This window comes from Triticum urartu, chromosome 2A (assembly GCF_056163025.1).
Source record: "Triticum urartu cultivar PI428250 chromosome 2A, HENAU_Tu73, whole genome shotgun sequence".
Classification (NCBI taxonomy): domain Eukaryota; kingdom Viridiplantae; phylum Streptophyta; class Magnoliopsida; order Poales; family Poaceae; genus Triticum; species Triticum urartu.
The window spans coordinates 733,337,557-733,365,321 of NC_141874.1; the positions used below are offsets into that span (position 1 = coordinate 733,337,557).

Here is a 27,765-nt window from a genome sequence, read left to right on the forward strand (position 1 = left end):
AGTTTGAACCGCGGCAACGCTGGGGCCCTCATGGTCCGAAGCGAGCATGGCAGGTGACGAGGCCGTGCCAGTAGGGGCCGAGGAGGAGCCCAGGCGAAAAGTGATGGGGATCCGATGCGGAGGAGGGGAGGCACTAGGGTGCGGGCCCAACACGCCTTGCCTGCCCCGGTGGGGGGGGCGGCCGGCAGCCAGAGGGGCGAGCCGCACCACCACAACCAGCACGGCGGGAGGAGCCAGGGGAACGTCGAGGAGGGAACTCGTGCCTGCGTGGCCACAGCCCCGGGACAGGCGGCGAACCAGGGGTGTCGTCGTCCTCGTCGCCTGACGGCGCCCGCGGCGGAGGAGCAGGGAGGCGGTAATCCTGAGACTCGGAGACGTGGATCGGCACCAGGAACCTAACAAGGGGACGCGTGAAGCGCGAGACACGGTCCGGGTCGGCATCCATAGCGATGCCATCACGCGGCGGCAGGAGGAGCTCAGAGGAGCGGGGGGTCCCGTCGTGGTTTGCCGTCCATGCCGAAAGGCGGAACACGGACATGTCATGGCCGGAGCGGGTCTCCGGGGCAAGATCCTCCATGAGGCAAAAGGGTGCCAGGAGGAAGTCGGCGGAGGCGCGACACCACGCATGATCCGGAATACTGCGGATCTCAATAAGGACGCGCATACGGACAGTGACGGGCTCGCCGGCGGCGATGGGGCTCCAAGGGGTGAATCGGAGGCGAAAGCGCGGGGTGTGCAGGCTCGTGGCCGCAACACGCACCCGGGAGTCGCGAGACTGGAAGAGGACGAGGAAGTCGTCGGGTGGTGGGGGTGGACCGAGAACTCGTCAGGTGAGAGACCAAAGCGTGCCCGGAGGGCCTCGAACACCTCGCCGGAGGAGATGGCACGACGGTTGCCCGCAGGCTCGGCTAGCAGGGAGAGAGATTGGAGCTCATCCTCTGCGTTTCCCATCTCCGCAGACCACGGCAGGTAGCACACAGCCCCTGCCGGATGGAGAGAGGGGTGGCCGGAGAGGGGGGAGACAGTAGTAGACTGGCTGGGGCTGGCTGGGGAAGACGAAGCCGGACCGGAGCGCGAGGAGGAAGCAGGCCTAGAGGACTCCGACGGCAGCACAGGGGCGGAGGACGCGGACCCAGCCCCGGAAAACGCGGGGCCGCTGGGTCCGGCAACACTCGCGCCCGAGGAGCCAGAGGAGCGTGGGTGCAGCTGCTTCGGAGGTGGCGAACCCGAGGACCGGCAGCGAGGAGGGGCGGTGCAGTACCGTGCGATGTGCCCGAAGAAACGGCATCTTCTGCAATAGATGTCACGGCGACACTCGGACCTGGGGTGCCACGGACGAGCGAGGCAGCGCGAGCACTCGTCGACCCGGCGGGAGGGCGCCTCCGGCGCACGGCGACAACGGTTGGGGTGGGGTGGCGACCGGCGCTCCTCGCGACGCTCCTGGCGGCTGCGGACGGTGGTCCAGGCAGTCTCGTCCGCGCCGGGGGCCGGCTCCGCCACCGGGGAGACGCGGTGGATCTCGGAGCGAGGTCCGGGCCGGGGGGCGGCGGAGACGGGCGGGGAGGAGACCACCAGGGCATAAGAGGCTGGGCGGGCAGGGCTAGGCGAAGGGGATGGACTGCGGTCCATCCAGCGGACCTCACGAGTCCGACCCGGGCCCGAGGGGGCGGGGAGGACGGCGAAGCCATGGCGGCGAGCACGCGGGGCGCGGGCGGAGGTGGACACCGGGGCCGGAACGGCCACCGGCGGAGCTAGGACGCGGGTGGGCGGGGGTCAGCTAGTCTTGGAGATAAAGCCATTCCTCGTTCTTCTCAGCTTGAAGTCGGCTACAGTTCTTGGAACATGAGAGATTTGCTTATGCCGGCTGACACACGATGAGTAATTATCACACTGGCGCGTACTGGGGACAGGTGCTGCGGGACGACGGTTCAATTATGCGTATCCACCGAAGGACGGGGAGTTAATCCATCTCCCGGACCAGGCTTTTCTGTTTTTCTCGTCTGATTCATTGCATGTGGCCTGTGTTGCTGGCCCACCGCTGGACCGTATAACGCGCGTATTCGTGCGAAGTGTGAATTCACGCGGCACATATTGCAAAAGTCCTAATAAAAGTAGCAATCACAGCGCCTTGTCGGACGTACGACCGGGATAACGGCAGCGCGTAGCCGCATGTCCCAAAAATTCACGTCCCTCTAATGACCCACTTGCTTGAGCTTACATTTTGAAATTTAATTCAAGTAGTGGCCATGGTAGACGGAGGTAGTAAATTGCAGAAAACCACCAGTTTGAGGGCTAGGTTAGCAGAAATCACTACGTTACAGTTTCTTGGCAAAAAACACCAACTCTCTCGTGAACAATTTGCAAATACCACTGATCGGTGGATCGGACACTGATAAGTGGATTTATGACAGGTGGGGCCCTTTTTTGCCGATGTGGCGCTGTCAACTGGTCGGACGGCCGTTAGACGGTGCCGTTCGTTCTGTTTCCTCTTATCCCCCGTTTCCCCCGTCTTCTTCCCACGTTTGCCCCTTCTTCTCCCCTGTTCCCGGTCGTGCGGCGCACCGTCCCCGCCCCCGTCGCAGACATGAGTCCGGCGAAGTCGAGCAATGCTGGCGGCGGTGCCCAGCCGTCCACTGGCGAGATGTGCGGGAGCTCGAACCCTACGAAGGCAACGGCAGAAGAAGAGGAGGAGGAGGACCCGCAGTACTCGGTGGAGGTCAGGGCGGCCAGATCTTTCGCCGCGGTGGTGAAGACAAATCCAGTTGGAAGCCAGCACATTGCTTCAGCTTTCGGCGACGTCTAGTTAGATCCTAGTCCCATTCCCCTCCCCAATCACATTCCCCTTCTATTGCTAGGGTTAGGGTTAATGTAGTTCTAGGGTTTGTGTGTGTTGTAGTTCTAAGGTTTGCGTGTGTTATAGTTCTATAATTAGAATGATATAGTTATTTAATTAGATGCTTACAACTAGGGTTTCTGTAAAGAGAAGGATATGAATTGTTGCACTCAAATGATGTTCTGCTCTGGTCTGCACTAGCTTGCTTCAGTTTCCCTTAAGTACTTATAGTGCACTATTGTGTTATTATTTGCAGTCTTGAAGATGAGGTTTGGGAATTGAGGATGCATTTTCATGACAGAGATAATATTGAAAGGAGTATGATGATGTCAGACATCACATATTACAATTTGGTAGCACTGATGGAGACAGAAGGGTATGGTTTTAGAGATTATATGTATTATTTGAGGGACCCTAGGCTAGGGATTGAAGGAATGGAAGAAATAGATGATGATGATAAGTTAGAGGAAATTTTAGACCACATAGCAGAGCAGAATAACAAGATATTGAATGTGACAATAGTTAGGCCAGTGCAGAGAAAGTTCCCAATATAAATAGCAGTGTTAATGTCATTGAGATGCAGACCCCAATAGAACAAATTGGAGAGACCAAACTGTATCAGATTGATGATGAAGGAGTGTTGTTCAATGCTGAAAATGTGCATGTAGAAGCTGAGAGTTGTGATGCAGGAGGAGAACAAGAGCCAATGCCCTTGCAGTTTGACACACAGCAGAGCAGAATAAATGTGAGCCTGGAACCTGCTTTAGGTGATGCGGTAGTGGAAGAATACCATGTGACTGGCAATTCAGAGGAGCAACTGTTAATAGAGCAAGAAATGGAGGAGAAAGGGAGGAATGAAATTGAAATGTTTAGGAAGAACAAGAAGGCAAGAGTGAAGGAGACTTGTTTGAACAGGAAAGTTGCAGTGATGGACAATGAAGAGGATAGTGATGATGATGATCTGGTAGAATATGGTGATATCTTAGGTAGGCTTGAGGAGATGAGAAGACAGAGGAATGACCCAGAACTTCATTTTGAAGGGGACACAGATGTTGAGGAAATGTGTGACTCAGAGGTGGATGATGAGCTGTATGTGCCACAAGGTGAAGAAGAGGATGTAGAGGAGGAAGAGGAGGAGGAATTGGTGGAAGAGGAACAAGAGGATGAGCTAGGGCAAGATGTACCAAACAAGAGAAGGGCCAAGAGACAAAGAAAAGGCCGAACAAGATATTAACATGGGAGTATAGAACACATGTTTGAGGAGGACTGGATTCCATCATCTGATGAGGACAAGAAACCACAAGACCTTGGTGTGGAAGATGATGATGGTGCTGAGGCATTGGCATATGTGTTGTCCAATGGTAGAAAAAACAAAGCAAAGAAGATGAAGAAGAGGTTATGGTTTGATGAGCACAGAGCTCATCCAGAGGAGCAATTTGTGAAGCATCTTCGCTTCTTAAATGTGTACCAGTTTAGAACTGCACTTCAAACCCTGCACATTGCTCAAAATAAGAACTTTGCCTACCATAGAATTTGCAGTGATAGGGTGATAGCACAGTGCATAGATGAGCAATGTCCCTTCTATATAGCAGCTTCTAAGATTGCAAATGAGAAGTCATTTACAATTAGGAAGGTGTATTCAGTGCACACATGCCCTTCTATGTCAGAGAACACTAAAGTCACTGCTAAGTGGGTTTCAAAATTCTGTGAGGAGGCTATCAGAAATGACCCATGCACAACAATCACAAGTATTATTAATATGCAAGAGCAAGTATGGTGTGGACATATCAACACACATGGCATACAGGGCACAGAGGGCAGCAAAGGTTGTTGTGTTAGGAGACCAGAAAGCCCAGTACACCAGGATTGGGGATTATTTACATGCTATGTTGGATACAAATCCAGGTTCAAGATGCATTGTGACAACAAGATATCTGAAGGAGCATCCAAGTACTAACCCTAGGTTTCATGCATTGTTCGTATGCTTGAATGGATGCAAAGAAGGGTTTCTCAATGGCTGCAGACCATTCATAGGTAATTCAATAGTATTTGTGCTAAGTGCTACTAATGTTTGATTTCATGTGCTAATCAATTCTGATTTCATTTATTTGTTGTAGGTCTGGATGGTTGTTTCATCAAGCTCACTACTGGTCAACAAATTCTAGTTGCAACTGGAAGAGATGGGAACAATATTTTTCTCATTGCTTTTGGAATTGTTGATAAGGAGGACACTAACTCCTGGACCTGGTTTTTATACCAGTTGAGACAAGCATTAGGTGGAGAATCTGAGAAGTTTAGGAACTACACAATAATTTCAGATAGGCAGAAGGTAATCAGTTGTAATTACTTTCTTGTATTTACTTATTGTACTATCACACACACATGGCCTTTTAAAAGCCATTACCAGAGTGTTTCCCAATTGTCCCCAAAGGTTTTGTCTTAGACATATCTACCAGAACTTTCAAAATGATGGGTTTAGAGGGCCTGAATTAAAGCAATACATGGATGCGGGCAGTTATTCATACACTGAACATGGTTTTAAAACTGCAATTGCTGAATTAAAGAATGAGAGTGAGGCTGCTTGGGAATGGCTAAGCAAAATACCTAAACACACTTGGGCCAGACATGCAATGGGTATGAACTGCAAAACATACTTAGTTGTTAACAATCTATGTGAGGTTTTCAACAAGTGGGTTCTAGATGTCAGGGCTAAACCAATTAGGACCATGGTGGATGGAATTAGGACAAAGTTAATGGTCAAGTTCAATGCAAATAGAACAAATACTGAGACTGTAAGATGGGAAATTTGTCCAACATATGCTGAGAAATTAGAGGAAGCAAAGAAGTTTGCAAGGAACTGTCATGCTTTGATGGCTGGGCCCAATCTTTAGCAAGTCACTAGTGGGGAGAGAACTTATGCTGTGAACCTACAACATAGGACTTGTGGGTGCAAGAAGTGGGATATGACAGCAGGTCCTTGCAATCATGCTATTTCTGCCATACACAAGGCTAAGCTTCAGCCAGAGGACTTTGTTCATGATTTCTTCAAAAAAAGATGTACCTGGCAGCTTACAGTCCCATTATATATCTTGTACCTGGACCTGATATGTGGCCAAGGACAGACAGTATGGACACTGAGGCTCCAGTTTTCAAAGAACACAAGGGAAGGGCACGGACTAAGAGGAGAAAGGGCTAATATGAGAAGCCAGCTCCCAAAGACACCTCAAGAATGGCCTCAATTACCTGCTCTAATTGCAAAAAGTTTGGCCATAGATACACCAACTGTAATGTTGCTTTGAATCCATCACTTGCAGTGAGAAATAACAGGCATGAGGTAACCAATGTCCTAATATTGACTATTTGATGTTGCTTTCAATTCATCTTCCTGTTCATCTGTGCAGTTCTTAGACTATTTGATCTTTTTGTAGCCAAGCAGCAGCTCCTATGAACCTGATGCAGCCACACCAGCAAGGAGGGCCTCTTCTGCTGCTGCTACAACAGGAGCAAAGAAGAGGGCCTCTAGTGCTGCTGGTGCTGCTGCTACTGAACCATCACCAGCACAAAGGGCATCTTCTTCTTCTGCTACAGCACCTGCACCAGCAAAGAAGAGGGCATCTTCTGCTTCTGCAACAACACCTGGACCAGCAAAGAAGAGGGCCACTTCTGCTGCACCACCACAGAGGACAGCTGCTGGTAGTTCATCATCTGCTGCAAAGGGTAAAACAGCAGTAACTAGATCTTCAGCTCCTGCAAAGGGAGCAAGGGCATCTTTCTTGCCTCCAAGGCCAACTGGTGTTTCCCAAAGAATCAGGAAGCCCACCCAGAAAATTAGAGATTACTTGACTGCTTCAGGTGCTCCATGGGAATGATGCATTTTAGGTGTGTGAAAACTCTTGTGATGATGGTCAGTTTGGTTGTGTGTCAAAATACTGTCAATTTGGTTGTGTCAAACTACTGTTGAGATGTTTCGTTGTGTCAAAATACTGTCAATTTGGTCAGTTTGGTTGTGATGATGGTCATGTAGTTGAGATGTTTAAGTTAAGTTGTGATACTATAATGCTTCAGGTATTTTATGATTAAGCTTAAGACCAAATCTTTTCTGGTATTTTGTGATGATGAGTTTATCATACATTTTGTGATGATGAGGCTAGATGTCAACAAAGCCATCAAAGATGCCAAAATACCCTAGGTGATGGCTAGATGTCGACAAAGCCATCAAAGATGCCAAAATACCCTAGGTGATGGCTAGATGTCGACAAAGCCATCAAAGATGCCAAAATTCCCTAGGTGATGGCTAGATGTCAACAAAGCCATCAAAGATGCCAAAATACCCTAGGTGATGGCTAGATGTGGACAAAACCATCAAAGATGCCTAAAAACCCTAGGTGATGGCTAGATGTCGACAAAACCATCAAAGATGCCTAAAAACCCTAGGTGATGGCTAGATGTCGACAAAGCCATCAAAGATGCCAAAATACCCTAGGTGAAGGGTAGATGTCGACAAAACCATCGAAGATGCCTAAAAACCCTAGTGAAGGCTAGATGTCGACAAGACCATCAAAGGATGCCGACAAACCCTATTTGATGGCTAGATGTCAACAAAATCATCGAAGATGCCTAAAAACCCTAGTGAAGGCTAGATGTCGACAAGACCATCAAAGATGCCGACAAACCCTATTTGATGGCTAGATGTCGACAAAATCATCAAAAATGCCTAAAAACCCTAGTGAAGGCTAGATGTCGACAAAACCCCCAAAGATGGCTACAAACCCTATTTGTAGGCTGAAATACATAAATTCTAAACATATCAGATTTCATCCAAATACTCTAAATATCATCACATTTAGCATTAATTCAAATCCATACATAATCATAGTACTAGATTAGTGCATTACTAATCCATAGTTCAGGAATTACAGCACAGCCAACCACACCCTACAAAAGGTAAGTAAATGCCAAATGATAGTGCCCTCTTCCACAGCCAGGTGATCATTCATTTAGGATGGCCTTGATCCCCTGCATCTTCAAATTGCTCTCCTGCAGCTTCACATTGCTCTCCTGCAACTTCACATAGCTCTCTTCAACACTCTTCTGCAGCTCATCAATTTGGATCTGCAAGTTCTTCCTCTCTTTAGCTAGCTTGAGCTTCATGTTCCTAATGACACTGGCCTGAGCAGCTGCCAGGTTCTTCACCATCTCATACTTCTCCTCCAACTTCTTGGTATCGGCATCTGTCTTTTCTATCTCTACCCTACGTTGTTGGGCATCCACAAGTGCATTGACATCTTCAACCAGCTTCTCATAGCTGGCCTGCAGCTTTTTCTTCTCTTGTGTCAGGTTATGAACTTCAAAATAATTCATCAGAGTGTCCTCAGCCCTCTGTCTTTTGTTGTCTTCATACATCAACCATAACTTGTGCAATGCATTCTCAAGGGTATTGGGCCAAGCAGGATCAATCCATTTAACTAGTCCACAGTCTCTACCTTCCTGAAATAAGGTAGTATTCAAAACCATATTAAAACCTTTCATCACAACCAAAGCTAAAGATATTATATTTAAAAGCTCCCAAGATAAAGTACATCAAAAAGAAAGCACTGATGTTCTGCTCTCTGCTACTATTAGGAATAAACTAACCCATGCATCCACTGTACTTTAATCTAATTAACATTGTTGCCATAGTAAAAAATGACTGCCTAAACACTCTCCTCAGAGTAAACAATGACTGACTCAACACTCTCCTAAGAGTAAACAATGACTGCCTCAACACTCTCCCAACTTAACAATAAATAAACAATGGCCAAATCCTAACAATGATTATGTTGTCACTTAGAAGCATATACCTTTTCAGCGCAACAGAGAAACCTCCCGCCAGTTAGAATTCCTTCAAAAGCAACGCGCCTCTCTGCTAACTTCCCGTGACCATGGCACAAAACCTGCATTTCATCTTCAGGGCCCTTGAAATCAGAGTCCTCAGTTGAAGCAGGGACCTGGGAGTGCAAAGAAATACATAACATTTCATCAGGTAACACACAAGCTCCTTTGAGAAAAATATCCCCAAATCATAGAACAAACCCTAACCCTAACCCTAGGAAAATATCCCCAAATGCATACCTGCACTCCGCCGTCGTCAGAACCAGAGCTGATGTACTCCCTAGTGTGCTCGCTGTTGTCGTCGCTTTCACTCCAGGACACCATGACGATGCGGCGGCGGCGATGGCGCGACGCGGAGCGGAGCGGCCGGCGGCGGCGAGCAAGAACAGAGCGAGAGCGAGAGCGTGCGAGAGCAAAGTGAGAGTGAGAGTGAGAGACAGAGGAGCGAATCACTTAAGTTCACGTGCGAGAGCGCCGTCTAACGGCTGTCCGACTAGCCTACAGTGCCACGTCGGCAAAAAAAATGGGCCCCACCTGTCATAAATCCACTTATCGGTGCCCAATCCGACGATCAGTGGTATTTGCAAACTGTTTACAGGAGAGTTGGTGTTTTTTGCCAAGAAACTGTAACGTAGTGATTTATGCTAACCTAACCCTCAAACTGGTGGTTTTCTGTAATTTACTCTAGCCGGAGGTTGAACTACGATAACTTATCTTCTGCTTTTGGAAGGAAAAAAGTATGGTGTTGCCGGTTGAAGCTACAAAACGACTGCAGTCCATGGCCAACATTTCTCTTGTGTGCATGAATAGTGTGAGGGAACACCCATCATGAGGGAAAATATCTAGTGCTACCGTCAATTAGGTGATACGGTGCTACAGGTCTGCTGGGGCCGTTAGATCTGTAGGGAATGGTCTTGATCAACTCATCCTGCTGTTTACCTGTGCCCCCTAGAACATTTGCATCCTGCCCCTCAAAAGAAGCATGTGTTTGCAAAATCTACTATATCTCATTCAAGCTGTGGTCTGGCTAAGTGCAGTACAGTATCGGTACATGTTGACCGACTAGGTGCTTGATAACTACTCCCTCCGTTCCAATTTTTTTGTCGCAGAAATGGATATATTTAGAACCAAAATACATCTAAATAATTTAAAACGGAGGGAGTAATAAATACATCAAATATTCAATCGGCAACTCCAGAGGAGGTGAGAATCATTAACAGAACTGGTACATAAAACCAACGAAATCAAACTTACGCACTTTCAACACCTACAAGCGAGAATCAGTGTTTAATTCATACAGAGTTGAGTTCCAAAAATGCTAGAAAAAACATTCCTGCACAATTTTGCCACATACATCCTTCCACGTCAAGACCAGGCAACAACGAATATTAAGTGAAACAAATAAAATCCTACAAGCAAAACTAATCATGCTGCTTTGATTCAACTCAAATATAAGCAACAAGAGCATGCAAAACAGAGGAGATTACACAACACTAATAGCACCTTCAGGAAGCACGTAGGTGTCCAGTAAAGCAAACCACAGGCCTGGCCCAGAACCGCCAATACATTCAGCACCGCTGTTGGAAGATGCGGAATGAGCTCCAACCTCCGTGGCTAGCGCTGAGAAATTGACTTGTAACTCTAGATCGAGCGTGGTTGGCAGCGGCGACTGGAAATGTCCTATGGTGGCCGCCCGTGCCGGCAAGGTCGTCACCGTGGTACACTCGAGTGGCTCGGACAGGAATCGACCGAACGACGCCGACTTCCGCAGCGCAAACATCCAATCCAAAAATCAAATAAGAAAAATCACGAAATCGAACACGAGAAAACGCCCCAGATGCATACGACGAAGGAGGCGATGTCTCTTACCCGATCGTTGTTGCGTAGGGTCTCCGGCCCCCGCGATGCGGTCGGCTCCAGCGACGGCGGGGAGAGGTCCGTCTCGGCTCCCATAAAAATGACCGGATGTGAGCGAAGGAATCAACACGCGCGAGAGCCGAGAGAGCCCTATAATCTGCGCTGGATCGGAACTAGCAGGGTGGATGGGGCATGCCATGGTGGCCGGCGGCAGTATGGGACATGCCCTAGGCGGCGGCGATGCAAATCGATTGAGGAAGAGGCGAACAGGGAAGAAGGATTTGCAGCTCGTCACTGGTTTGTAGAATAAACGAGGGTGCCTTCTGCATAATTTGCAACGCGAAGTGAGCCTACTCAATCCTGTTCCTCCAGTTCAGATCCAACGCTTACCATGCTCTCGGATCAGGGGAGCATGTACTGTAGCCGTATCACCAGATGTCTACCCCCCATCATGAGACCAACCAGCCAGCTTCTTCTGCTCCTCTTCTTGGCATGCATCTTGCTCCTCTCCATCCAGACCTCTGCTGCTGATAAGCTCGAGAAAGGTCAGAACCTCACCGACTCTGACGGTGACACGCTCGTCTCGGCCAGCGGTTCCTTCACCCTGGGGTTCTTCTCGCCCGGGGTGTCCACCAAGAGGTACCTCGGCATATGGTTCTCGGTGTCCAACGACACCGTCTACTGGGTGGCCAACCGCGATGACCCTCTCGGCGACACATCCGGCATGTTGGTGTTCAACGACGCGGCCACCCTCGTCCTGCTCGACAGCTCCCGCCGCACGGTCTGGTCTTCAGACATCTCCAGCGGAAGCGCGGCTCAGCTTCTTGATTCCGGCAACCTGGTTGTGCGGAATGGCAACAGTGACGCCTACCTGTGGCAGTCGTTGGACCACCCGTCAGACACCTTGCTGCCTGGCATGAAGCTGGGTAAGAACTTCTGGACCAAAACCGAATGGCAGCTCACGTCCTGGCGATCGGCCGACGACCCGTCTCCGGGGGACTACCGCCGTACGCTGGAAACTAAGAGGTTACCAGAGCTCGTCCTGTGGCGTGGCAACGTCAAGAGGCCATGGAACGGGCTCTACTTCAACGGTGTCCCGGAGGCATCGACGTACACAAACATGTACCCGCTGCACGTGACGGGCCTGACAGGTAGGTCGACCAAGATAACATATGGGTACACTGTTGTGCCCAGTGCACCACTTACCCGCGTCGTTGTGAACCACACCGGCGTGGCGGAGCGGCTGGTGTGGAACACCGACACAGGGGCGTGGATCTCCTTCAGCAGGGGGGCAAATCGAGTTCTGCTTTGGGGTCATTCCGGCGCTTCCCCCTCTCCTGTGCGCCGGCGGCCACTCCGGCGCCGGCGGCCAACCCCTCCCCGCCGGCCACCACTCCGGTGCCGGCGTCCACCACCTCCCTCCCTCTCTCGTCGGCCGGATGGCCTCGCGGGTTTCTCTCTCTGGTTCTGCGGCGTCCTCGGACTCCTCCACTCCGGCGCGCCCTTCGCCCCTGCCGCGCCCTCCGCTCCGCTACCTGCTGGTGCTCCCTGACGTGGTGGGGATGGCGTTCGGGCCAATCTCGCAAGGGGGAGGGGCGAGGGGCTCTGGTGTCCCTCCGCCGCGGCCGGCGGCTGCTAACGGTTGGCAGAGGCCGGGTCGGAGGCCCCGAGGCCCTTCGTCTCCTTCCCCGCCGGCCCAGCGCCGCCGCGTCGGCCTGATACTGTCCTCCTCCAGGCCGCCGCGGTCGAACATCCCGGCGTGCCTGCATGGCTGCTGCTACAACTGTGGGGACGACGGACACATCTCAAGGGAGTGCTGGAAGAACACGATTTGTGTGCGGTGTGGCGGCGAGGGCCACATGGCCAAGGAGTGCAGGGTGCCGCGGGATTCGTCGGCGTCCGGTGGCGGGCGCGCTCGGCCTGCGGCTGGTGGCGGGTGTCTTCAGCCGGCGGCTGGTGGCCGCGACTCTGGTGGGGTGGGTCCGGCGGCTACGGTTCCTACGCCGTCGGTCTCCTTGCGAACTGCTGGCACGACGCTCCCCCTCCCGCCACCCGGCCCTCCCCCGCCTGGGGCGATCAGGGTTGCTCGGACCTGGAGCCAAGTTGCCCAAGGCTCAGACTCGTCGGTGGCAAGTGTGGAAGGTCCTGGGTTCTCGGTTCCGTTTGTTGGTCCGGTGGCCATGCCGGTGCCGGCTGGCCCGGCGGCACCGGACATGGAGGTGGAGTGTTGCTTCCTGGAGGATTCTGACGATCCGCGGAGGATGGAGCAAGACCTGGCGCGCGCGGTCGTGGTCACCGTCACTGGTGCGCGGCAGACGAGGCGGCTGCGCTGCATGCCTAGTTTGGCATCGGCCCGGCGGACATGTCTATCCGCCCCTTCTTCCCCGAGGACTTCCTCGTCCTTTGCAAGCATCCCATCATCAGGCAGCTCATGGTGGATCGTGGACACGCCCCTGGCCAGGGCTTTGCTCTTTCTCTCCGGCCATGGATGCGTCAGGCGCAGGCTACTGGGGCGTCTCTTCCTTTCCTTGTCCCGCTTGAGCTTCGTGGAGTGCCTGCCCATGCCTGGGTGCGGCGAACGGCGGAGGTTGTGCTTCGGGGATGTGGTTTCGTGGTGCAGGTTGCGGAGCGCATGGCCCAGCACTTCGACATGGCTGGGTTCAGAGTTTGGCTGAAGACGGCGGACCCGTGCAAGATCCCCCGGCGGCGTCTGCTGTTCGTCCAAGAGCTGGTGGATATCCAGAGCGCCCCAGACGCGCTGTGGTACCCTGTGGACATCAGAATGCTTGCACCTCCGGTTAGAGCGGAGCCGGGAGTGGACGGCGCTCCTCCCCCGCCGCCGCCGCCGCCGTCTGGCAGCCCCCCGAGTGACGAGGATTCCGGGGGCCCGGATCCGGCCAGGCTTGGGCCAACCGCGGGTGGTCGCGCTCCGGCGCCGGCGCCGGCGCAGGTGGATCCGCCGGTGAGGTTGGCGGCTCGTGTTCGGGGGTTGGAGCCAGCGTCTTCGCCGGCGAGGAGGACGCATGGCGGTGAGGAGCAGTGCTCGCTTTCCAGCCGCGCTGCGGTCGTCACTGCTGCCGCTTCCGTCAGTCAAAGCAAGGTGGGGCCGCGGCTACTTTTGACCGGGTTTGAATCAAGCCCCGTTGCACCGTCGTCTTGCGGTTCCAACCAGGCGGAGTCCGAGCCTGATTGTGGAGGGGCCGTGGCTGGTGGGCAGCAATCCCCGCGGTCGATTGGCCAGCTAGACAGGCGCATGGCAGAGGTGGGCCAGCCAGAGCCAGGGTCACTGATGGATAAGACTAGCCAGGGTGCATGCTGGATGCCGGCAGGAAAGGATAAGGAGGTGGAGAGCTAGAATAGCTCTGGTAGTTTCCAAGTGGGGTCGCTTCGTATCCCGACGTTGAGCAGATTGGCGGTAGTGCCACCCCATGAACAGGCTGAAGGGGGCAGCGCCCACTTGCTGTCTCCCGGACAGGATAGGATGCTGCGAGAAGACCCAGCGGGCGCATCTTTTGAGGGAGCGACTTTGGGCAGCTTTTCTTCGGCGGATGACGAGGTCGCAGCAACTCCTGTTCGCATGCATGTGGACGAGTTATTCTGTGTGAGCCTATCGGACGGGTTGGGCGGCCCCACACGCCCCCGGATGATTGGTGGAGGGCCATGCAGCTCATGCACGTCGACCGGCCAGCGAGCCTCCCTGGAAGAACTGTGTGGTGAGCTAAAAAAGGCCCTGTCGCCGTTGCTCGGCAGTAGGCCATCTGCGGCAAAGGACGGGAACAGGAGGTGGCATCGAAGGAAGCGTGAGCCGGTGTCCAACCCAAGGCGAAGTGTGCGCCTGGCCAGGGGTGTGGGGCGCGGTTCTTTTGCTTCAAAGCAGCAAAATGTTCTAATCAGAAAGCTCTGTCTGGCCAATGAGAGCGAAGTCATTAGCGATGAAGCGCTGCAGAATTATGCGAAGCTGTTCGAGCAACCGTTATCTGATGGCCATATTCGAGCGATTCTTGCTCTGTTTGACTGGGATGCTTCGGCTCTGCCCTTGCTTCAGCAGAGCGCGGTGGACAAGAGCCAGCGTTGAGGCTGTGCCGTGGTGGTTTCATTGTAGGCCGTTGTAATGAATGCTGCTCCTTTCAAAACTCTTGTGTGGAATGTGCGGGGCCTTAACAATCCCGCGAGCCGTAATGCCATTTATCAGGTGGTAGTGGCGGCCAGATCGAGCATAGTGTGCTTCCAAGAGACAAAGTTAGAGGTTGTAACGGCGGAGCTGGTGACTCAATGTCTTGGTTATAAATTTGAAAGTTTCTTTTACTTGCCGGCAGTAGGTACAAGGGGGGATTCTCCTTGCATGGGACGCTTCGGTGGTTGCTATCTCAAATCCCCATTACACGGAGAGTGCGTTAACGGCACTAATCAAGCACCTGGGTGGAGCGCAATGGTGGGTAACCGGGGTCTATGGACCGCAACAGGATCATGAGAAGATTGCTTTTATGCAAGAACTGGTGGACATTCGAGAGCTCATTGCTGGCCCTTGGACGGTACTAGGGGATTTCAATCTATTGGTAAACCCGGAGGACAAAAGCAACTCCCTCATCAATAGGAGGATGATGGCGCGTTTTCAGGCAAAGCTCAATTTCCTCGAGCTGAAGGAAATCTACCTAAACGCAGGAGATATACTTGGTCAAATGAGAGAGAGCGTGTAACTTTGGAGCGAATTGACCGTGTGTTTGCCACTGCGGATTGGGAGGATTGTTACCCAACTTGCCAGCTTACTGCGCTAGGTTCGGCCGTGTCGGATCACTGCCCGCTTCTTTTGGATCTAAATGCCGACTTGTGCATGGGACGGCGATTCAAGTTTGAATCTTTTTGGACCAAGGCAGAGGGTTTCATGCAAACGGTGGAGGAGGAGTGGAGCTCGGTTTCAAGTGAGGGAAACCCGTATGTGGTGCTTGATGCAAAGCTAAGGGCAACGACGAAGCGTCTGAAAAAGTGGAGTGATCGTTGGATTGGAAACGTTAAGCTACAGATTGGTATAGCCATGGAGGTGATTTTCCGACTGGACAAGGCAATGGAATCAAGGGCACTGACTGAGTAGGAGTATACTCTACGGAAGCTGCTCAAAAGGAAGTTACTGGGTTTGTGCTCGCTGGAGCGTACCATTGCGTGGCAAAGGTCGCGAATCCTCGTCCTCCGCGAGGGAGATGCAAATACGAGCTTTTTTCACCAAAGCGCGTGCCATAGGCAGAGGAGGAACATGCTGACGGCGATTCGGCATGGGGACAAAGTGGCCACTGGGCAGGACGAGATCGCCAACGAGGTCGATGATTATTTCTCATCTGTGTTTAGGGAGGCGCCGGAGCGAGAACATGCCCTAAACCTGGCCAGCATTCACCTGCCATCACGAAGCTTGGCGCACCTGGAAACCCCATTCACCGAGGACGAGGTGGAGAAGATTGTGAAGTCTATGCCGCTCGACAAAGCGCCGGGGCCGGACGGATTCACGGGCCGGTTTTATGCTGTGTGCTGGAGTATTATTCGTCAGGATTTCATGCGGGCTTTTGAAACTTTTCACCAGGCGGACATGAGAGGTTTGGCAGTGCTCAACAAGGCAATTGTGACCCTTCTGCCAAAGAAGGAAGGAGATGTGGATATCAAGGATTTTAGGCCAGTTAGTTTGGTGCATGGGGTGATAAAAATCTTCGACAAAGTCTTGGCTTCACGTCTCGCCGCCAAGCTACCGCTCCTCGTAGGAAATCACCAAAGTGCTTTCGTCAAGGGACGATCAATTCAAGACAACTTCATGCTAGTTCAATGCACTGTGCGGCGTCTCCATGCCCTTCGGGAACTGGCAGTTATGCTCAAACTAGATATCTCAAAGGCTTTCGATTCAGTGCAATGGCCATTCTTGGTGGAAGTGCTTACTACATGGGTTTTGGCGCTCATTGGGTGGACTGGATCTGTGGGCTGCTTGCGACTTCGTCCACTAGAATCATGGTAAATGGGACGCCAGGAAGACAAATCTCAAATCAGATCGGGCTGAGGCAGGGCGACCCAATATCTCCTATGCTATTTATCATGATCATGGAGCCGTTACATCACATGTTCGAGCTTGCGGCTTCGAGGGGCATGCTGGCTCCCCTAGCGCGGTCTGGGATGAAGCATCGGCTCTCAATGTTCGCCGATGATGTGGTTTTCTTCACCAAACCAAACGAGCTGGATTTACGCACTTGTGCGCTGCTGCTTCAAACTTTCGGAGAAGCCTCGGGGCTCAAGTTAAACCTTGCAAAAACAGCAGCATTCCCGATCAGATGCTCGACTGAAATGATGGAAATGGTGGAACAGACCTTTGGCTGCCCTAGTGGAGCCTTCCCTTGCAAGTATTTGGGGCTGCCCCTCACCCTCAGAAAACAGTCCGCAGTGCAACTCTCTTATCTTGTGGATCAACTAGCGGGTGCGCTGCCGAAATGGAAGGCATCTAAGATGCCCAAGAGTGGAAGATTATTGCTGATTCAATCGGTCCTATGTGCAATGCCGCTGCACGCAATGCTGGCTCTTGATCTGCCAAAGAAACAATCGTTGCGTTGAACAAAATCTGCCGTGGTTTTCTATGGCTGCAGACGCATCTGTGCATGGTGGAAGCTGCGCTGTAGCGTGGGAAAAAGTTTGCTCGCCTAAGTGGGCAGGGGGACTTGGCATCCCAAATCTGCAGTGGCTGAATATTGCATTGCAAGCACGATGGCCGTGGCTGCAACAATTCGACAAGGATCGTCCCTGGGCTGAATTTCAAATCCAAGTCCCGCATGCTGCACGTCAATTAGCTCTCTCGGCGATGAGGCCAGTTGTGGGCAGTGGCCAGAGCATAAGGTTTTGGGAAGATCGATGGATTGATGGATTCCGTGTCGCTGATATTGCCCCCAACATCTATGCCCGCGTGCGGCCCCGAACGAGGAAAACCTGCTCGGTTGCCACAGCACTACATGATAATGCCTGGGCGAGAGACGTGAACCCTGAGCTCAGCCCCGCGGCATTGCATGAATACCTCGCTTTGTGGACTAGGGTGGCCGGCATAACGCTGGATCAGACAAGGCAGGATGATGTGGTTTGGTGCTGGGAGACAAACGGCATATACTCAGCGTGATCAGCTTACGCGGCAAAGTTTTGGGGAAGGGAGGTGGATCAAACAGCTGAATTTACATGGAAAGCTAAGGCGCCGCTACGTTGCCGTTTCTTTGTGTGGCTGGCTACGCAGAATAGGTGCTGGACCTCTGATCGGCTGGCGAGGAGAGGCCTTGACCACCAAGATAGTTGCCCGTTGTGCAACCAAGAGGAGGAGAGCATCGATCACCTTTTCATTCGGCATGGCTTTGCCAGGCAGATTTGGGCTGCGATCTTTCAAGACATGGACAAACGCGGTTGGATACCCATGATGACTGACACGCTTGCTGCTTGGTGCGCGGCACAGAACTCAAATGAGACACACAAGAGAGTGCTCAATGCTTTTCGTGTCTTAGCCATGTGGGAGATTTGGAAGCATCGCAATGCAATCGTTTTTGAGGGTGCTTCTCCATCTATTCCACATGTGCTTCGCCGCTTCGTGGAGGAAGGGCGGAATTGGAAACAAGCGGGACTGCTCAAAGGTGACCTAACTATTTTCTTCAACCGGGTGGAACGGCGGACGGGCGGGACAAATTAGCTATGGTAGCAAGTAGGATGGAGGTGAAAATGCTTGTGCATGTAATTACCGTGTAACAACATTGTGGAGGGCTCTTTACCCCTCTTTCTTCTTAATATATATAGTACGCACACTTGTGCGTATTCGAGAAAAAAAAAATAGCAGACGGGCAAGGGACATCACCTGCGATGCCTATGGCAAGTGCGGGGCATTTGGCCTCTGCAACCCTGAGGCGGCATTGTCCGGGTTCTGCGGCTGCATGCCGGGGTTCAGCTCCGTATCGACATCGGCGTGGCAGATGAGCAGTATGCGGGCGGGTGCCAGCGCGACGTGGTTCTGGAGTGTCGTGGCGGGAAGACGACGGACCGCTTCAAGGTGGTGTCAGGAGTGAAGCTTCCTGACACGCAGAATGCGACCGTGGATATTGATGTCGCTACGCTGGAGGAATGCGAAGAGAGGTGCAATGCCAACTGCTCATGCTTGGCCTACACTGCCGCTGATATCAGAGGCGGCGGCAATCGCAGTGGCTGTGTCATGTGGGCGGATGCCATTGTTGATCTTCGCCTCATTGACAGCAAGCAGGATCTCTATCTGAGGTTGTCCAAATCAGAATTTGGTATGTACAGATTATCCATCTACGCATTCTTGCCATCCATGTTTTTCTCTTTGTCTTCGAAGGAAATTGACTGGAAATTCACTTCTAAGCTATACACCCGCATGAACAGTAAAATCAAGGGAAATAGTGATATATTTAAAGAAAACAGAAATGTTTTAAGAAAGAACATGTTTAAGCACTATAATTTTTGTTTTTTTGCCGAGATCACCCCATACGTCCTTTTTTCACAAAACAATGCATGCAGTTAGAAGACACACCAACACGCTTGTTGTATAAATTTTTGAGATTTTTTACTGGAAACATCTTAAAGAAATGTAGGAAAAAGCTGCATACAAAAAGCTCAAAGTGGTTGGACCCTTCCGTGGACCCTGCGCAAGGGGGAGCTACGTGCACCGGGCTGCTGTTTTTATTATTTTTATTTAATATTTCTTGATTTTACTGTTCATGTGGGTGTATATGAGTCCCTGAGCTCAGAAATACCACCCTGGAAATTGAATTGAGTTACGGCGTGAGAAGAGATGACAGTAAAAAAATGCTCGGCGTGAGAAGAGATGACAGTAAAAAAATGCTTCATCAATGGAATTCATCATTTTGGTAGAAGCAACATATTTTACGTCTTTCCAGTTTCTTTTGATAAGATAAGCTTGTCAGTTGAGAATTTTAAGTTTCCATGTTTGATTTTTTATAATAGGTGGGCCATCTGTATCCGTGTTTCCTACTTGGATTATCATAGGTGTATCTGTAGCCTTGATCATCATTCTGGTTCTCCTTGCTTTCTGGTTTTCCACCAGCATAGGACAACTCATATTATGGCTATTAGGTAAAAGCTCAACTATATAAACACATTATTCTCTTTCGTATTCCTTTCTTTTACTATTCCGAAGAAGGAAGGAAATGATCTCACAAGTATAATTCATTTCCAGAAGGACATGCAGTTTGCCTTTGTATTATAAGAAAGGCCACAGGAAATTTCTCTGGAGAAAATGTCATTGGCAAGGGCGGATTTAGCGACGTCTACATGGTATGAACTGTTCTTGTACATATGAAGTGACTTTTGTTGTAGATTGCATACTTCGTATATCTTTCTTTTTTGCGGGACATACTTCATTATCTGCTGAATCTACATCGTAACATGTCACTGTATAATCACCAGGGGCGGCTATTCGGTAGAGAGTTTGCTGTGAAGAAGCTCAGACAGGATCGTCTTACTGATAAAGGCAAGGAAGATTTCAAAAGGGAAGTGAAAATGATGTCCACGCTCACGCATGTCAATCTTGCGAGGCTCCTCTACCAGTGCCGGGAAGGAAATGAGTGGATACTAGTCTATGAGTACATGGAGAATAAAAGTTTGGATCGCTATATTTTTGGTACTCGTTGCAATGCATGCCATGTTAATCTGCCATTATATGTACAAATGTAATCCACAGCTATTTGTATATGCTTTTGGCCTCACACCTATTTGGAAATGCAGGAGAACAAAACGGGCTCGTCTCCTCACTGAATTGGGCTCAAAGACGGGAAATAATTCATGGGATCGCCAAAGGTGTTGAATATCTTCATGGCAAGGGATTCATTCATAGGGATCTAAAACCTGGCAACATACTTCTGAGTAACACGTGGGAGTCTAAGATAGCAGATTTTACCACCGCGAAGCTGTTCATTGAAGAGGAGACAGATCCGACAGTAGTACTGACACCGTATGAATGATATTTCCAACTCTCTTATGTTTCATATTCACATTAGAAATGATTGTTCTTTTCCCTGTATATCTGTGTCCAGTAGACATAAATTAACTCCATGTTTTGTGTTAAATGAAGGGGATATGTTGCTCCAGAGTATTCGTCCGAAAAAGCCCTGACGTACAAGTGTGATGTATATAGCTTCGGAGTCGTCTTGCTGGAGATAATCAGTGGCAGAAGGAGAAGAAGCATGCCAAAGTTCCTTCTTCATGTAAGTCTGGTCATGAGGGGGGAAAATAACTCCCTGATGCGTCCTTCTAATTTATTCCCACTGAAACGGGCGCCACTTACTATAAATGAGTAGTCTTTGTTCAGCTTGCTACAGAATTCACAAAACACATTCCAAACATAGTCATATACTATATAGAAGAGCGTTACTCCATACAACTGAGAATATTTTTTGCAGGCTTGGGAATCATGGAGTCGATATGGGCACGAGGAGCTCCTTGATCAGAAACTGCTGAACCTGAAGGTGAGCTCTTGGCAGGGCTAGCCAGATGCATCCAGATCAGCCTTCTCTGCGTGCAGGAATCACCCGAGGACCGGCCTGCCATGTCTGAAGTTGTGGCAATGCTAACCAGCACCGACTCACAGCTCACTACTCCAAAGGAACCCACCGCCAACATGGGAGCTGGCCCTAGTTTACAACTAATCTCAGATGATACCCCTGGACCAAGCCGGACCGTCTGACCATCTTTTGACCGGCATCTCCCACAGCAATCGCAGCGAACTATCCGTCCTTTCGGTTTGAGCACCTCATCCTTCCTTGTGGCTTCACCCTATTTCACCGTGTTTCAGTCTATCAGCCTAAAATTTACGCAGTCTGGGACTTGCGGTCTCATGTTGTCGTTTTTATTTTTGTGCTTTAACAACCGGATATCACGTTTGTTTTCCTGTCTGAATTTGTTGTGCGAACTACATACAGAATTGATTGTTTTAGATGCTTTTATGTTGTGCTCTTTTTCCAATTTTATTTGATTGTGCAATTTTCGTCGCCAAATTTAAGTATTCAAGTACTTCATACTGAATCCATGAACATTAATGCAAGTTAATACACCCGATAGTCCATTGAATTATAATTTAAAAGAACCAGGAAACTATCCAACTAAGGCCTTTTTTGTGGATGGCATAAACAAAGGCCACGAGTGATCCACTAGAGTTCTTTGAACAGTTTCTCTAGCATTATCACTTTCTCTGCCTCTAGAACTGCGGACTGCTCAGTCTGACGATGAGATGACATTGGCAACATGGGTTGTTGTGAATCTTGCATCTGTGTTGGTTGCATGAAAGACTGTTGTTGCTGAATGTTTGGTTGCATCGAAGACTGTGTTGACTGCATCAGAGACTGTTGATGCTGAATGTTTTGCTGCATTAGAGACTGTTGCTGAAGAATGTTTTGCTGCATCAGAGACTGTTGCTGAAGAATGTTTGGTTGCATCTGTGTTGATCGCATCTGAGACAGTTGACACCGAAATAATTGTTGCATCCGGGCTTCCCTACATGCTTGAATTCGTGCCATCGTTGTTGAAGATATCATAAACTGTTGCTGTTGAATGTTTGCTTGCATCTGTGTTGACTGCGTCAGAAGCCGTATCTGTTGCGGCTGAATGTTTGGTTGCATCTGTGTTGACTGCATCATCAGGTGATGTTGCTGTGGATTGTTTGGTTGCATCTGTGCTGACTGTATCAAATGTGGTTGTACCGACCTTTGTTGTAGCTTTTGTACTTGATGTAGCTGTTGTGTGAGAAGCGGTCGTTGAGGCACGTAAACTTTAAGCATCCGCATTTTGATAATTCGCTTCTCGTATTGACAAACTTCGTCCCTCAAAGCAGGTTCGAGTTGAATGCTATTCTTGTTCATTTGCAGGACTCGCAATATGTCCTCCAGCATAATTTTGAAGTTCCTCATCCAATCATACTGCTCTAATGGCTCTTGACGCGGTATGATGTTGTCAACAAAATCCAAATTCCCAGAGACATGACTGTACAGGTCACTGAGTTCTGCAAAGTATTGGTCCTTCAAGCGGTTAATCTGTTGAAAAGAAAGGCCACGCACACATTCATCTTTTGTTTAGAAGCTGTATATATAGGGATGATGAGTGGTCGGGTGCCAAAAAGGAAGGAAAAGAAGAATCAACTGCAATCTCATCAACAAATTTAGCTTGGGCAACATATTTCAAGTAGCTACTACAAGCATAGGAAATCACAAGAAATAAGCAAATGTATGAAAACCTGCGAGTACTATTTGTGAAGTGCAATCTTAAACTTGGTGAAAGAAAAAAAATGACTGGTAACTAGCAAAACCGGGATGATAAAGATATCTCGCATGCTTTACCATTTCACAGGTATCCTCTTGCCAATCATCTGCACCATCTGCATGGCCAGTTTGGGCAATGAAGTCCAGAAATGCTGCATACACTGGTTTAAAAGCAAGCTTGTGAGTTGTCACACATACTAGTGCACCTGACATATGTCATCTCCCATAAAAAATTAGTCTAAAAAATAGTTAAAACCAGTTCTTCAAGGAAGAACTTTGCTTTCATAAAGAAACTAAGGTAAAATAATGGGAGTCCAGACTCCAGAGCGGTGGGAGAAACTCAAGAACATAGAGGCAGGAGGGAAAAAAATAGAGTGGAGCAATACAAGTAATTTCTATCTATCAAAAGATGATACGCAAGGATCTTGCACAACAATAGAAGGACACGTATGGCCTATACTAGAAAAACAACATTGGAAACTTGAGTACATGAAACTTATTGAAGGCCCATGTGTGTACGTACTAGCGGTGGCAGCCCGGTTGTGCTGGTGCCATTGAGAGTTGGCACCGTCCATGGCCCTCCTCCACGGGCTCGCTCCTCACAGTGCCTCCAGAGTGGACCTCGTCTCGATGACTCGATCTGCCTGTTAACCATTGTATATGTAGAGAAGGGCGACGATTACAGAGTGGTGGATGTTTCCGCCTGACGTGATGACCAATTACAATTTATTACTCCCTCCGTTCCGAATTACTTGTCTTAGATTTGTCTAGATACGGATGTATCTAGACTCGATGTATCTAGACTCATTTTAGTGCTAGATACATCCGTATCTAGACAAATCTAAAACAAGTAATTCGAAACGGAAGAGTCTTAAAACAAGTAATTCGAAACGGAAGAGTCTAGATATATCCGTATCTAGACAAATCTAAGACAAGTAATTCGGAACGGAGGGAATAGACAAAAACATACGCCGACTAGCTGAGCTAGAAGCCCTTGTCTCAGCGCCCGCTCGCCAAGAGTGCCGGCGACGGCCAGCTAGCTTTTCCCATCGCCCTCGGACGACGACCTCCGCCCTTATCACTTTTTTATGCCTTATTACTGTGCCCCTAGACCCATATGACTAATAGAAAAAATCCCATTCGTCCCGGTTGGTAAGGGTCTTTTGTCCCGGTTTTTGAACCAGGACTAAAGGGTCGTTACTAATGCCCTAGCCTTTTAGTTCTGATTCTTACACGAACCGGGACAGATGGGCCTCCACGTGGCCGGTGCGCCGAGCCCATGCAGGAGGGCCTTTGGTCATGGTTGGTGGCACCAACCGGGACCAATAGGCGTCCACGCGTCAGCATTTCTGTGGCTGGGGTTTTTGTTTTTTTGAAAGGGGGGGGGGGGGTTGGGGGTTTTGGGGGGTTAATTTAGGTGTTTCATATATTGTGTTAGCTAGCTATAATTAATAGAGAGAAGTGACCTCTCTTATGTCCGTGCTTGGTCGACGCTATGTACTATATACGTATACAGAGGACTAGACACGCTAGCTAGCTAGTAAGCAAACGAAGGAAACAGAAGATCGTCATGAACATATGCATACAGAGAGAAGTGATATCGACCACCTCTCCTTCTCCGAGAGATTGGTCGAACAACAAGTTCTCGTATATCTATCTGACACTACCGGCTACATATATACAATAATTATCTCTTACAATATAATCTCCTAATTATATATGAACACAGGATCCACATAGTATTCTCCGTCTTCAGCGATCACGTGGTCAAGGAAGAATGCCGCCAATTCCTGTTAAATTGCTCGCATACGATCTGGTGCTATGAGTTCATCCGCATTTGAAGAAGGGGGTCAACACACACACACACACACATATATATATATATATATGAATAAATGAAACTCAACACAAATGATGGTAATAAAATAAAATTGTGAATATTATTGCTTACGCACTTCATATTGTTCGTCAGAGTACCCCCGTTCACAGGTCATGTGGCGGATGGACTCGCAAACGTAGTATCCACAGAAATCATTCCCTTGATCCTGCCACAACCACTTTACAAGAAATAGAGGTCAATCAAACTGATAAGCAAGCATGCCAAATGGTATTGATGAAACTAGCGCTTGAATCACTAGGAGACGCGCGGAACATGCTACTATAGTACTTATTTTCGGATGTCTAAATTGCAGCTTCTTCGGCAGTGCAGGAGCTTTTTTGGTGAATTTCTCCAAACCCTGCCAGACAAAGAAAACAATTACTTGATATTAGAAAATGAACAAAGTTGCTGATGCTGATATGGTGGATAATGATCGATTTAACTTACTTCTCGAGCATTTGAGTCATGTCCGCATACTCCTAGGGATCTTTTCGTCTCGAGTCTAAGACAGTTACTAGTCCCTGCTCAAACTTAATCTTTAGGAGAATATAGTGGTAACTGCGCACGCATGCATAACTCATCAATTACATTACTATAACCTGGACTAATATATAAGGGAAACAGAATAAGCACAAGATAGTAACACTCACTTGAAGTTGTAAGGAAATAGTATTATATCTTTATTTTCATTTATTACGAACGATCGTAGCAAGTTGGCCTCGGTATCTTCGGCATGAAATTTAACCTCGGTTGCACCTATGAGATTTGTATTAATGAACCCAATATCACCGACTTGTCTTTTCTTCAATTCGGAGATCTTCAATCTGCATAATATAGAGGATAATTATAAATACATGCAATGAAAGAGCTGACCTATATAGAGAGACTTAATGATAAAAGTAGTACTACTTACAGACAGTAGCAAGTGACCGTTGCTTTATCGAGGGCCCTTTGATTGAAAAACTGGAAGAACTCCTCAAATGGAACATTCAACAGTTCAATTCCAACGAGGTCATGCTCCTCTCTAACTCTCAGCGTCAAAATATTCCTCCCCCCAGACTCTCTGCAGGTTTTTATATACCAATTATGCAATCTTCGCATCATCGTTGTTAGAGATCTTTCATCTTTGACGAGAGGCTTCCCATACTCGTATCTGTGTACCACCTCCAAGAAATCATAATGTACATCGTCGGGCAGGTAATCTCCAAGATTGCTATAACCGGGCACCATCCTCGGATCATTAGCGACGATGTCGCTAGACACCTTGAGCGGGGGGCACGATTGGTTCGCTTGTTCGCCGAGCTGGGTAATTTTTTTCCCAGCTTGTCGTTCTTTTATCCTTTGATCACTGACAGTACTTCCTGACCGCTCCGCTTCGACAAATGTCTTTCCAATAATGCGCTCATAGTTGCCTTTCGGCGGAGACTTTGGTGGTTTTGTTAGGGCAGCCAGAGTGCGCTTCGCTTTCACCGGATCTACCTTCTCCTCCGAAGGTGGATGTTTCTTTGCTTTCACCCCTTGAAAGAAGTTCGTCACTTCGGCTCGCACGATCTTCGCGTTCTCCTCCCGGGTCATCTCGTATGGTAACTTCTCTGGAGCCTTCAGAGAAGGACCAAATCTGTATTGCCTCCCGCCTCTAGCTGTACTGCTAGACGCCGGCAGAGCAGACGGAGCAGTTGCGGCTGTCTTCTTTCCTTGCTTACGAGGTGGAGGAGAAGGACTATGACGCGCCAGAGCAGCCGGAGTGGCGGCGGGTCTCTTCCGCCCTTGCTGATGAGGCGGAGAAGGAGGAGGCTGGTTGCTCGGGCGCGCCGGAACAGGCGGAGTGCCGCCACGCACCGGAGAAGGAGGCCGCGTGCCCTGATCGTCACTCTCCAGAGGAGGAGGCGGTGGAGGAGGCGGAGTGCCTTGACTCACCGGAGGAGAAGGAGGAGGCGGAGGCGTCTAGTTTGGAAGGTTGATGAGCTCCTTCCGCCATAGGCATGGAGTCTTTAGAGCAGAACCCAGCCGAGTCTCCCCTTCACCGGTAGGGTGGTCAAGCTGGAGGTCCTCAAATCCCTCTGTTATTTCGTCCACTGTCACCCTAGCATATCCTTCTGGAATCGGACGACGGTGAAACGTTGCGCCGGGTTCAGGAGGTCGAACAGAGCCGACAGCCGCCTTGACTTTGAAGTTCTGCCATTGCGTCATAAGTTGGCAATGTTGAGAGTCCGTGATAGCATCCACGGGGTAGCTGGCAGGAGCCGTCAAGACATGCTCCGGCTGAAGCAGCTCAGTTGAAGCCACGCTGCTTCTCCGCTGAGATGGCGGGGTAGCTTCGGGGGTAGTTTCGGCAGGTCGCTTGCTGCGAGCTACTTCTCGTTCCTCTAGCGCTTGAACCCTTTTGTGCACCGTCTGAATTTGGGTCTGCTCCACTTTTTTCTCCTCTCCTGGCATTTGTAACCGCCTGCGTCCAGAAAACCAGCCTTCCACGGAACAGAGCCTGGCGTGCCTCTTGTCCATCCAGGGTGCTCAGGATTCCCGAGGGCCATTGTGAGCTCGTCGTTCTCTCTGTCTGGAACGAACGTCCCTTGCTGCGCTGCATCGATATAGTGTCGAAGCCTCTTGACTGGTATTTTCAGTTGCTCGTCCGTCCAAAGGCACTTCCCTGATACAGGGCCCAAGGTTCCTCCAGCCCCGAAGAACCAAGCCCGGCAACGGTCTGGCCAGTTCATTGTCTCTGGTTCGATCCCTTTATCAAGCAGATCATTCTCAGCCTTGGCCCGCTTAGGCCGGGCTTTGAGGTAGCCACCTGACCCCGTGTGATGGTGAAGCTTCTTCTTCACAGCATTTTGCTTGTTTGTCGCCGACATCTTCTTACTCTTTTCCGATGTCTTGTGGGCCACAAATGCGGGCCGATGATCTCTGATCTTCTCATATTTGCCGATGAATTCTGGTGTCTCTTCTTTGTCGACAAACCTTTTCAGCTCATTCTTCCACCTCCTGAATAGGTCTGCCATCTTCTTAAGAGCAAAAGACTTGATTAATTGCTCTTTAACTGGCTTCTC

The 27,765-nt window shown here is 49.8% G+C and overlaps 2 protein-coding genes and 2 pseudogenes across 2 annotated transcripts; 2 read left to right on the forward strand and 2 right to left on the reverse strand.

Annotated features, from left to right (window-relative positions):
• The first annotated feature begins 3,539 nt into the window (after nucleotides 1-3,539).
• LOC147987344 (uncharacterized) lies at nucleotides 3,540-4,908 on the forward strand (annotated as a pseudogene).
• Nucleotides 4,909-7,822: 2,914 nt separating this feature from the next.
• LOC125529947 (uncharacterized) lies at nucleotides 7,823-9,028 on the reverse strand. Its single transcript, XM_087540312.1, has 3 exons — nucleotides 8,945-9,028; nucleotides 8,674-8,820; nucleotides 7,823-8,320 (listed from the first exon to the last, which is right to left on the reverse strand). Exons 1-3 carry the CDS (start codon nucleotides 9,026-9,028, stop codon nucleotides 7,823-7,825), a joined length of 729 nt encoding a protein of 242 aa, XP_087396438.1.
• A 1,984-nt stretch (nucleotides 9,029-11,012) lies between these two features.
• LOC125532129 (receptor-like serine/threonine-protein kinase SD1-8) lies at nucleotides 11,013-21,272 on the forward strand (annotated as a pseudogene).
• Nucleotides 21,273-21,735: 463 nt separating this feature from the next.
• On the reverse strand, nucleotides 21,736-23,052 carry LOC147987345 (uncharacterized). The gene is made up of 2 exons (XM_087542354.1): nucleotides 22,918-23,052; nucleotides 21,736-22,614 (listed from the first exon to the last, which is right to left on the reverse strand). Exons 1-2 carry the CDS (start codon nucleotides 23,050-23,052, stop codon nucleotides 21,736-21,738), a joined length of 1,014 nt encoding a protein of 337 aa, XP_087398480.1.
• Nucleotides 23,053-27,765: the final 4,713 nt, after the last annotated feature.